The 12577-nt window shown below is 32.1% G+C and overlaps 1 protein-coding gene and 1 long non-coding RNA gene across 3 annotated transcripts in view; one reads left to right on the top strand and one right to left on the bottom strand.

The window, feature by feature from the left end:
* Positions 1 to 12577, top strand: part of LOC126736080 (uncharacterized) — a 122205-nt gene that overhangs the window by 10529 nt on the left and 99099 nt on the right. For both annotated transcript variants that reach the window (XM_050440289.1, XM_050440288.1), the window contains exon 2: positions 10239 to 10409. In XM_050440289.1, coding sequence (XP_050296246.1) covers positions 10239 to 10409 — 171 coding nt within the window. The remainder of the gene's footprint in view (positions 1 to 10238; positions 10410 to 12577) is intronic.
* LOC126736091 (uncharacterized) lies at positions 7524 to 8681 on the bottom strand. Its single transcript, XR_007660607.1, has 2 exons — positions 8303 to 8681; positions 7524 to 7950 (listed from the first exon to the last, which is right to left on the bottom strand). It is a non-coding gene; the product is annotated as an uncharacterized LOC126736091 (long non-coding RNA).

Genomic DNA, 12577 nt, shown 5'->3' with positions numbered 1-12577 from the left:
CAAAAAGCGCAATATCGACCGGTGATTTGATTCTCGTTTTTGAAAGGAAAATCGCGCGGCCAAATCAAAAAGGATCGCTTGGATGCTGTGTCTGGCGACTTTTCCTTCGGTAGCAACTGTCAAAAATTGGTTCAACGAGTTTCAACGTGGTCGCACATCGGTTTCTGATGAGTCACGCCAAGGTGCCTCCAAAACTGCTTTTACGGGCGAAAATCCACGATCTCATGTTGGCAGACCTCCGACTGAAGGTGCGCGAGATAACTGAGATAGTAGGCATATCCTACATGAAATTTTGGGCATGAAAAAGCTGTCGGCGCGATGGGTGCCGTGTTTGCTCACTCTGGACAACAAGCGCAACCGTGAGACCACTTCAGAGCAGTGTTTGACGCTGCAATCCAAAGGAGTTTCTGCGTCATTTTGTGATAGTCGCCGAAACATGGATCCGCTGGTACACACCAGAAACCAAAGAACGGTTGAGACAGTGTACTTTACATGGCGAACCTGCTCCGAAGAGGGCGAAGATGGTCCCATTGGCCGCCAAGGTCATGGCCACCGTTTTCTGCAATAATCAGTTAACAATAGTGTACAACATTTCACCAATTTCAAAATGGAAATAAAACAATGATACATTTATTATTTAGTATTCAAGAAATATAATTACTTAAAATTATATATACAATATACAATAATTCATTATAATAGATATTATATAAATTAAAATTAATCTAAAAATATTTAAACGTATTTTGTTGCATTAAACTATGCCAACCCAAACGGATTAGAAAATATTGTGAAGATTTTAGTGTTATTTTCTTAAACATGTAAGGACTTTACCATTAATTTAATAATATCCCTATTTTACCAACAAAAACAGATTCTATTGAGGATAATAATAATAATAAATGTTTTTTATTTGCAAAAATACAGTCACATAAAATATTTATAAGTGAAATACAAAACTATATATGCAAATAAAAGGCCGACAAATTTAAATTTCTGCAGTGTTTTCATGCTTTCATACTTTCTGCAGTCTTCAACATTGTGACACGAAAAAAAAGGAACATTTTATAAACTATATAGTTCAGCTAGCAGACAATTGAGGTAATGTTTTCAGATAATACTGGAGACTAATAACATAAGTACTAACATCCATATACTAAACCTAGAAAAGTTAAAAGAATACATTTCGCTATACAGGGTGTCATTGAAATGGTGTAAAAAAATTCGGGGGGTGATAGTACTCCTAAAAATTTTAAAAAAAGTTCCTATAACTATAGGGCGGAAAATGCATATTAAGGGAGTTAGGGGCACTGAAAGGGTAAATTTAAAAAACGGTTTTTTGAAATTGTAGGCTTAAAAAACGAGATAAAATTTCGAAAAAAAATCCTCTGCCATAAATTTTGACCCAAAATCAAATGGTGATACTGAAAAATAATTTGGAAAATCGGAAAGGGTAGTTTTTGCAAGGGTAGGGGGTTAATTCGTGAATAACTTTTTTTAGGTTATTTTTTTCGCAACGTGGGTTCTTTTTTTAAAAACTACATACTTTTTCCTACAAAAAAGGTACTCTTGTTGCACATCGCCCAGAACGATGGTTTTCGAGAAAATTGAAGGCAAAAAGTTTGCTCTGATGGGTTGCTAACTGGTTAAACAACATAAACCTATGAAAGTTATGGGGTTTCAAAAGTAAACACGTAGTTATTAAATAATTAATTGAAAAATCTAAATTTTATGATTTTTAAAACATCTTATTGCTTTAAAAAACGAAATAAACCAATTACCAAAATTCCTTATTAATATCCGATTAATACTGAAGAGCAACTACGTCAACGCATTATCGACTGTTCCAATCAAATTCGTACAACCCCAGGGATATTCCACAGGGTACGCAGATCATGGAGAAGAAGAGCAGATGTCTGCATTGAAATGAATGGTGGTCACTTTGAACATTTACTATGAATGAATTAAGAAATGCATTATTTTAATAAGGAATTTTGGTAATTGGTTTATTTCGTTTTTTTAAAGCAATACGATGTTTTAAAAATCATGAAATTTAGATTTTTCAATTAATTATTTAATAACTACTTGTTTACTTTTGAAACCCCATAACTTTCATAAGTTTATGTTGTTTAACCAGTTAGCAACCCATCAGAGCAAACTTTTTGCCTTCAATTTTCTCGAAAACCATCGTTCTGGGCGATGTGCAACAAGAGTACCTTTTTTGTAGAAAAAAGTATGTAGTTTTTAAAAAATGAACCCACGTTGCGAAGAAAATAACCTAAAAAAAGTTATTCACGAATTAACCCCCTACCCTTGCAAAAACTACCCTTTTCGATTTTCCAAATTATTTTTCAGTATCACCATTTGATTTTGGGTCAAAATTTATGGCAGAGGATTTTTTTTCGAAATTTTATCTCGTTTTTTAAGCCTACAATTTCAAAAAACCGTTTTTTAAATTTACCCTTTCAGTGCCCCTAACTCCCTTAATATGCATTTTCCACCCTATAGTTATAGGAACTTTTTTTAAAATTTTTAGGAGTACTATCACCCCCCGAATTTTTTTACACCATTTCAATGACACCCTGTATACAGTAGTGTGATTATCATTATGTACATTTCACTGCTGAATGAATTATCTTTATTTAATATATTTTTCTTTCTGTTTCCTCAAGAAAAATTAAACATATTTTAAAAACTAATTAAAATTTCTTTAACAGACTATTATCTAAAAAAAACAATATATCTATCTGCAATACAAAATATACTCTGTACTAATATGTCTTGTTTCAGTTAACACAGGAAGTGGAATGATACGATCATAAAATAAAATAAAAAAATAGGCAGTGCAAACCTTATAAACAAATTCTCTTAATGGTTCACGTGAAAAATAATGGCAAAACAACATTTTAAATAAATATGTATTGTAGTGTAAAGCATTATTAAAATTTGTTGGAGAGAACTGATCAAAACAAACTCTATAACTCAAAGTTTTAATAAAATTTGCATTGCATATCTCTCTCCATCTTTTTTTACTGTTTACCCGAACAATTAAAGTATAACTACTCTTACATGAAGGCTATTTACATAAAAATTGTAATCAATTTTTTAATTGTGGAAAAGGAAATGAGATGAATACAAACACAAAATCATTTATTTGTCAAAAGAAAAAAACAGAATACCTTTTATGAAAAGAGAAGCATGACAAAAAGGACAGTTCATCGATTATAAAAAAAAACTGCTTCACATACCCCTTATATTAAGGAAAGCACATGTGAACTATCCTATACATAACAAACAAAACAGCTAAATATTTCTAAATAAAAACTAACCTAAAAAAAGAATCAATGTTTGGCAGATGCAAGCACTATTATTAGTATTTAGCCTATGAAAGAATTTAAAACGACTACAAGAAATATAATGTTAAGTTATGAAAAAAAAACAAAAAATTTGTAATTAGAGAGACAGTAAGGGCAGTCTGGTCGCGAGAAAAGCAAAGAAAGAAAAAGATTATTATAATCTTCTTATATATAAAAAGATTTGTCCTGACTGATAATCAACGTACAGCCAAACGGTAGAACCTAGAAAGATGAAATTTGGGAACAACATTCCTATGGTTACGTAGACGTCCACTAAGAAGGGATTTTTTGAAATTCCATCGGGAAGGGCTTGAAACCACCCCTTATGTATCATAGCTTCAAAACTAAGTACTTTTTTAAAAATCGGTGAAACATATTTTATTTTTTTACTCAATTTCTATTATTTTGTTTTTTTTTTGTGGTTTAAACCACCCTTTAACATTTTAACATCTTTTCTTATCCTTAAAATTGATTGCTTTTCGGAAACACTTCAATTTAATTTCATTTTAATGAAAACAACAACATTCACGAAAATTCCGCTACCCTGAAGGGGTGAAATGGGGTGAAAATTTCTTCTACGAAAATTCTTTCTTTTTAAACTTATAGCGGTGAAAATTGATATTTTTACATATTATTATGTATACCTAAGTAGTGCATTCAAAATAATAGGTAAACGGGGTTAAAATCTGCAATTATTTAAAAATAAATGATTATAAGGAATATTTATATTTATTTTTAACTTTAAAAAGCGGTATTAAATTATCCTTTTTGCATAAAAGTACTAAAAAGTTACACAAGAAAGAAATAAGAAAATTACACAACGATGCGGCATAGTGTTTCCTCCAAGCGGTCACCCTGCACCCATCCAAGTAACTAACCACCACGCCCGACGCCCGACGCTGCTTAACTTTCGGACGGTGATCGGACGAGAACCGGGTGTTCAGTGGGGTCTGACCGTTGCATGTAAACAATTTTATTTTGCTGCATGACTTTCGCGTTTTTTTTTCCAAAATTCCATTTTTTTAATTTACGTTGTAAACACCTTATGATATTAATGATCAATACAAAAAAAATTTGGCTATTAGTATTTTTTATGATGACACATTTTATCCTGAAGCCGCGTTCACGAAATAAAATTGCGTTTGACAACGCTGTAAGAAACCACTATAAATATAAGGCGGCACACGGAAGGAAGCTTCTCATCTCTTTCTTTGAAGAATATTTTTGTTTATTACAAGTCGCAGGCAGGGCCAGACTCAAAGATAGCAGGGATTGATTTGAGACAAGATTGCTTTACGCATGGACAATTCTATGTAGCCTGTTCTAGAACAAGTTCACCAAAAAACTTTATACTCTGACACAAGAAGGCAAAACAAAAAATGTTGTTTACAAAGAAGTTCTTCAGTGGAACTTCATTTATTTTTAAATTCCACGCGAGCAACGCCGCGGGCATTCAGCTAGTATAATATAATATGACGTTGAAGTCAGCATGTCGTGTTATTAATGACATGTATAAATCCTTCTTGCTACGTGTTTTGATCTGTTCCGGCAGTTGGTTCCACAAGTTCGCAGCAACAAAAGAGAATGAGCATTGTAATGATGCCGTATGATGCTGAGGGATTAAAAATTTGTGATTAAACCTAGTGTTGCGAATATGACTGGCAGGTCTTAAAATATTTCTTAAATAGGGAGGCTTATTATTATTTATAATGCGGTAAATAAAATTATACATATGAAGTTTTCTGCGGTTTTCCATATTTAAAATATTTGCTCTATTCATATGTGGTGTAATGTGTTTTCTAAAATTTATATTAAAAGAAAGTCTTAGACAGGTATTTTGTACCTTTTGTATAATTCTTTTTACGTATGGCAGCAAGTATTATTGTATACAGTGTTACCATAATCAAAAAGAGACGGAACTAAAGTGTTTAAACACAACAAATACTTTTGCCTAGAGAGAATATATTTTTTCAGCTTATATAGATTTTTAAGACGCAAATAGGCAGCTTTTAATTTCATTTTAATATGAGGCTCAAAAGTAAGGGCATTATCTTTAATAATACTGAGATTTTTTGCTTGGTTAACGACTGGAATTTTATTACCTGAAATGCTAATATTTAAATTATGTTCAACATCTCTTCTGTTGTATGTTTTTACTTCCTAGCACTATAACTTGCGTTTTGGCGGAATTTAATTTAAGATTGTGGTCTTTTGCGAAGGTTTCAATGCTTTTTAGATCGGATATGACGGAGTTTTGTGTTGTTTCAATAGTCAATATTTATTGATATATAGATTTGCGAATAGTCAGCATATTATTGTAAAGTGGCATGTTTGACTAACTTATACATATCCGCAACATAGATTAAGAATAATAAAGGTGAAATGACAGCCCTGTGGCACCCCGCAAGAGATCGCCTGAAACTTTGAGTACCTCGTGATGCCGCACCTCCAGGAATGGCCACTTGACACTCTCGACTGTTAAAATAAATTAAAAAAAATTATACAGTGTTAAAATTATACGCTGAGAGGCCAAAACAATGCAATTTCGCTAGTAACAAGTCGTGATTTACCGTATCAAAGGCCTTATTAAAGTCGAGTAGAGCCATGCAGGTGCCAGATTTCTATTCCTCACTGAAGGGAACATCATTTAATACTTTTGTAAGACAAGTACTTGTGCTATACCTCCAGCGAAATCCTAACTGGCATTCTGGAAGAATTTTATGGACGTGCAAAATGACCAAGCTAAATGAAAATGTGTTTTTTCAATTATTTTCAACATAGCAGGTAAAATACTGATTGGTCTGAGATCCTTTAGTTTTAGGGGATTTGAACCTTTTTAAATTGGTTTGATTATGGCTCTTTTCCAAATTGTGGATATCTGTCATTAAACAATACATGAATTTAATAATATTTAACAGCGGATTTAAGCAAAAAGGCAAACATAACTTTACATATCTCATTGATATACCATCCGTACCAGTTGCGTTAGACTTTAAGTTAAAAACAAGTTTTCTTAGGGTGTCAGAGTCTAAGAGAGGAATGCTAAAGATCTCATTCTTTTTTTTTCATTCATTCTTTCCTTTGTAGGTATATAAGGTATGTTTAACATGTTAGAACGCTTAAAAATAAAAATTATTTTAAATGCTTAAAAATAAAAATAGTTTTCCCTCTAAAGACAATTCCCAGAGATTACTTACATAAACCAAAGACAAAATAGGACCAAAACGGATCATTGGTAATTATCAATTCCCACTCTGACTTTCTGTGAATTACCTGTCTCATAAGACTGAAACAGTGTTATCATTATGCTACCATTGATGCGTGATGGATTTTCTAAACAAGACATCGTGATCCTATCAAATGATTTGCAAATACATATCTAAAAAAGAGCAGATACATATTTATTTTTATCCAAACTTTCACAAGTAAATTAAAAGCATGCTTTTTTCATTAAATTCTTTTCGTTCATTTAATTCTTTTTGCTGTAACTCTGAAACAAATCAAGAATGAAACTAAAATCGAATTGATTTTTTTTTCATTACAAATTCATTATATTTTTTGATTATGATATAATAATATTCTCATTCTAGGTTTCTGGAGAAGTTTTCAAATTCCTTTAGCGGAGACTAAATTAATGTGACAGTGATTATATCACTATCTAAGTCTTATCTGGCAGATCATAGATTGGGAGCTGATAATTACATTGATTATATTTCTATTCATTATATATTAACAAGGATCCGTTTTGGATACGTCTTGGTTTATATAAATAATTTATGTGAATTGAATACAGCTCGTTTAAGTATGAATAAATATGAACGTGTTCAAAAAAATATTATTTTTCTTAAATAAGACCAAGTTTATCAAATTGAGCTAAGCTAATATTATGAATACTTTTGTCAATAGAGTTTACCCCTCTCCCATACTGCCCTAATTTGATAGGTCAAAACGTGTTTAACAAAAAAAAATAAAATTATCTATAGTAAATTTATCTATTATAATTATTATACTAGTATTATTATTTATAGTAGCAGAATTAGGGACTTATTTCTTATTATTTCTAACAATTTTTCTTGCCATTTTTATTAACAGATATTTCCTCAAGCTTCCTGGATTGTTTATTGCTGACATACTTTCTGACCTCCTTTAATGAAACACCCTGTATAGTTAAGTTTTATCATTTTATTTTCCTCCAAAAAATGTTTTTATATTGAACGACACGAGTTCTAAAAAATCCTAAACAGATATACGGATCAATCAACGATGATGCAAACATTAGAAAATCGACTGGGGCTCACGTCTTCCCTTCGGCTCTTGCTTTTTTCTCTAGTCACTATTTTTTTTGGGGTAAGCGGCGTGGGAGTTGCATATTTTCGCGAAAGAGCGAGAGGCGGCATCGCGATTCTAGGCCTTGATCGGCCCAATTTCTGCCGCCTTCGACCTTGCCTGATATTGATTCGACGACTGCTGGCACGGAGGGGTTGTCGGATTGTATTTTTCATCCCCATATCATTTACTTATTAATATTAAGACTACTACTTATACAGGGTGTTATTAAATTGGTGTATCAAAATTCGAGGCGGTTACAGTACTCCTAAAAATAAAAAAGTTTCTGTAAGTACAGGGCAAAAAATGCGTATTAAGAGAGTCAGAGGCACTGAAAGGGTGAATTTAAAAAACGTTTTTTTTTTTTAATTGACTTAAAAAACGAGATCTGCCATAAATTTTGACCTTAAATCAAATGGTGATACTGAAAAATTTTTTGGAAAATCAGAAAGGGTAGTTTTTGCAAGGGTAGGGGGTTGTTTTATGAATAACTTTTTCTAGACCCACCATATTGTTACTAAGCTCACATCGTAAGCTCTTGTCAAATATCTACTTGAGTTTTTCATGCGAACTTTAAAATTGGTTCCTTTTTCTAATTCTTTTAAACACGGTTTCGTTACCTCTAAATTTTCCGCAGAGAATTAAAAAGTTTCTTCGCTTGGCAAGTTTAGAGTCTCAAATCTACGCTGGTAACATTGTAACACATCACATTTTTCCATATGTTTCACTAATTTAGATTTTACAAAAATCACAATTTTTGCTAACGTGTAATTGTCAGTATTTGAACATTTTGAGGTTATTTTTTTCACAGCGTGGTTCATTTTTTTAAAACTACATACTTTTTCCTACAAAATAGGTACTGATTGTTGCACATCGACGAGAGCAATGGTTTTCGATAAAATGGAAGACAAAGAGTTTGCTCTGATGGGTTGCTAATTGGTTAATCAACATAAACTTATGAAAGTTATATCGTTTGAAAGTAATCAAAATTTCATTTTTAAAAACATGTTATAGCGTTAAAAAATTTAATAAACCAAATACCAAAATTCCTTATTAAATGCATATTCTTATTTGATTCATTAAAGGTGTGCGGTCTTATCACTTTATTTCTTTTGCATGTATGCAAAAAAAAATTTCATTACCTCAATTTTCTCGAAAATCGCTCTGGGCGATGTGTAACAAGATTACCTTTTTTATAGGAAAAAGTATGTAGTTTTCAAAAAATTAACCCACGGTGTGAAAAAGATAACCTCAAAAAGTTATTCATGAAACAACCCCCTACCCTTCCAAAAATTACCCTTTCTGATTTTTCAAATAATTTTTCAGTTCATTTAAGTTTTTCAGTTGATCACCATTTGATTTAAGGTCAAAATTTATGGTCGTTTTTTAAGCCTACATATTCAAAAAAACCGTTTTTTAAATTCCACCCAATTTTACCCTTTTAGTGCACCTAACTCCCTTAATATGCGTTTTCTGCCCTATACTCAATTCTGACTCAATGACACCCTATATAGAGATTGGTATTATTGCATTTTTATTGCAATTGTAATGTTTGTATAAATTTTGGTTGGATTATTAAGAGGTAATCATTAATCCGAAATAAAATAACCGTATGTTGTAACCGTATGTACCTATATGCATATTACAATTTGCACTTTACACACATGAAAAACTGATTGATTCATTTACAGGATATTATTACAATGAAGAATTTAAATTAAAGATTCTCAAGTAATCCGGGTTTTTTCTCTTCTGTCAAATTGACAATTTCAACTGATCTAAATTTTTTCAATATTATTTTTATTTACAAATAGGCTTGTTGAACGATCGTCAACGAACGATGTAGAAGTGATATTCACTTACACATCTATTGTAATAAATATTGGCTCCATGTCATAATTCTACGTAAGTCAAAAAAAAAAAGTAGAATATCTACGTGAATTTTTCTTTAAAGTTACCTTTGTCGAATTACTTACGTACAAGTATGTCAATAGGCAAATATTTAAAGTAAAAACTCGTAAGAAAATGATAAAATAAGTATTCCATTGAATGCAAGAGAAAAAAGTGGTGTCAAAGACTTGGATTTATTATCAAATGCGCCTTTAACATTCCAAGATCTGATCTTCTGATTGGAGACAAGATTCCTTTCTATTTTCTCTGTTTATACTTATGCAAGCCACTTTTTTGACTTAGTGGATTTATTTTCATACTGCAAAAATAGTCTATGAAATTTTAAAATTTAATGTATACGTATTTTTATTTTGCTAGACTTGCAGTAATATTATTACAAAAAACCTTCATGATATTATGGCAACAGTGTCTGGTCGCGACCTCCTCCGGAAAACAGGGCTCATCAGTCCCCAGTTCTCCCCCCTCCGGCGCGTCGTGCGATTTTCCTTTTTTTCGTCGTGTCGTGCGGAAAGACCGAGTTTTCCCTTCTCGTCTCGCTATATCACTTTCCTGAAGAAAACCCTCTTGAAGGAAAATTAATTCATTTACATAATAAAGCCTTGAATGCGTTAAACGGTTATATAATTACATTGTGTGCTATTATAGGAAAACAAAAGGCCATCGGATAAGGGTGACTTCGACAGGAAAGAGAACCAAGAGCAAGATGACAGTGCGAAAAGTGCAGCCTTTCTGCACGATACTAAAGAAAACTGTGTAGGAGCCAAAGAAGAAGGATCTGCTAAAGGGATTTGTGAAGAGAAGAAACCTAGTTGTGAGGTATGTGATTTTATAGGTAGAGGAGCTGAAAATAAAGTAGGTCAGATTCGGTTATTTATTGACAACAAAGTTTTTGCCCTACTTAATGTATGTCGGTCACAAGTTTAAGATAAAAATATTTTACAGCATCAAAAAGTTAAAGCCGATTAATAATCATTATAAAAATTCAACACTAAAAATAGAATTTAAATGATATATAGGTTAAACCCACTTATATAAGAAGATACTATAGTATAATTTGTGGCATCTTTACTTGTATTATCAAAAATTCTATCGATCTCGCTTTGAAAAGAGACCAAGATCTCATGCATAAATCACGAAGACTTGATGCAAGATAAATATATCTATCTTCTAGCAAAAAGACTTTTTGATGTTATTGTGTGTAACAAGGCGAATTTTATAGGTTATGTTCCAGATGGATATTTAGGATAAAAGACTTTGTTCTGTAAAAGAAGCTTTTCGACACAACTAAAAATTTGTATGGGGAAATACAAACAAACGCATCTAGAATTTGATTTCCGTTTGCCCTTAAATGGAGAAAGGTGAATTCTTACTCAGTAAAAGAAATATCCGCTGGCGGGCCCGAATGTTGCTTTCGTGGGAAGCAAAAATGCCAACGATGTCACTTGATTGTCAGTTTTGTTAGACAGAAGTTAAATGCCGAGATGCACGTCATTGATATAACACAAGGTGTGAACAAACACATCGATATCTCATGTTGAAAAGTTCGTGATTCGTTTGAATTGCGAAGAAAGCTAGACTTTTACTCAAATTACGGTTTTTTACATCTCCCTCTCCTCCCCCATTATTAATATATAATATATAGCGTATCAATTTAAATACATCGAGGGTCTATTTTTAGTTTTTTTGGTTTTTTTTTTAAGAGTTACTCTTTTATTTACCAATAAAAAATATCTTGACACTAGAACGCTAAATTTACAGGGATTGGTTTGAATCCACAGGAAGTATTTTCTAGTAAAAGAGAATGAAAAATTGTTTTAAATGCGAAAAATAAGTTACACCAGCAGGTAGGACTGGCAGCTACACCAACAATTGAGTGATTTTAACAAACTTTGTGATGACCTTGCATAAGGGCTGAAGAGCAAATCAGAGGAAATGCTAGTTTTAAATTTGTTTTTCTGGAGGTGCCACAGAAATTATTATGTTCATAATTTCCAACACAACTCGGCTGCTGTTAATGTTTGAGATGAAATTGTACAGGGTGGCCGTTTTATTAGGGGCCTATACCTTTTCTCAGAATCTACAGGGTGTGCAAAAACAAATTTCTTACAAAAGTGTTTTCGTTTTAAGCGAGTTTTTAAATTATTTGAGTTTTATCAATACAGGGTGTTCAAATAATGTCTCATTTAAAATTCTAGTGTTAAAGTCGATGCAGCACTTTTTGAACACCCTATATTGATGAAACTCAAATAATTTAAAAATTTGTTTAAAACGAAAACACTTCTGTATGAATTTTTTTGCATACCCTGTAGATTCTGAGAAAAGACATAGGCCCCTAATAAAACGGCCACCCTGTACATAATTTTGTAAATCGTCCTTACAGGAACAGGTAAAATATTTTCATTTCAAGTGGAATTATTTTTGATCCAGCACGTGTCGGACTCTAGAAAAGACGTTATGTGATTACAACTAGGCAAAGCTCTGTCCCACTTTCATGTAAATGTTAAATACGAAATTACAGAATAATTTCTCGCTAGTTGAATAGGTAGATTAAGTTTGTTCATACGCTATTATAATATATATACAGAATGTTTCAAATTCAACCATCACAATCATCATGGGGATCTCGAGAATATATAATATATACAGGGTGCGCCATCGAAAAGGTACCGCAAGGCATAACTACTAGGGATTTTTTTTTTTAAATCTAAAAATACGTCAAGTTTATTTGTAAGGGAGCCAACTTTTGCTTCAAAAATTATTGCAAAATCTTAAACCTCCTAAGTGGGGGTGTCATGTCCTAATTTTTTTCAAACGGGAAAAATAATTTGTTTAGAAAACGCACAAATTAAATCCATTAAAAAAACTCACCGAATTAATCACTTTGGAGGGCAAATGCTGAAAATGTTGCCCGCCAACCTCCGTACAGTAATACAAATTATCTTCAAAGCGTTCTCGAACATTCTAAAGAAGTTGCGGTGTCTTTT

This window comes from Anthonomus grandis, chromosome 5, assembly GCF_022605725.1.
Source record: "Anthonomus grandis grandis chromosome 5, icAntGran1.3, whole genome shotgun sequence".
NCBI classification, from domain to species: domain Eukaryota; kingdom Metazoa; phylum Arthropoda; class Insecta; order Coleoptera; family Curculionidae; genus Anthonomus; species Anthonomus grandis.
This window is presented reverse-complemented; position numbering and strand designations above follow the sequence as displayed.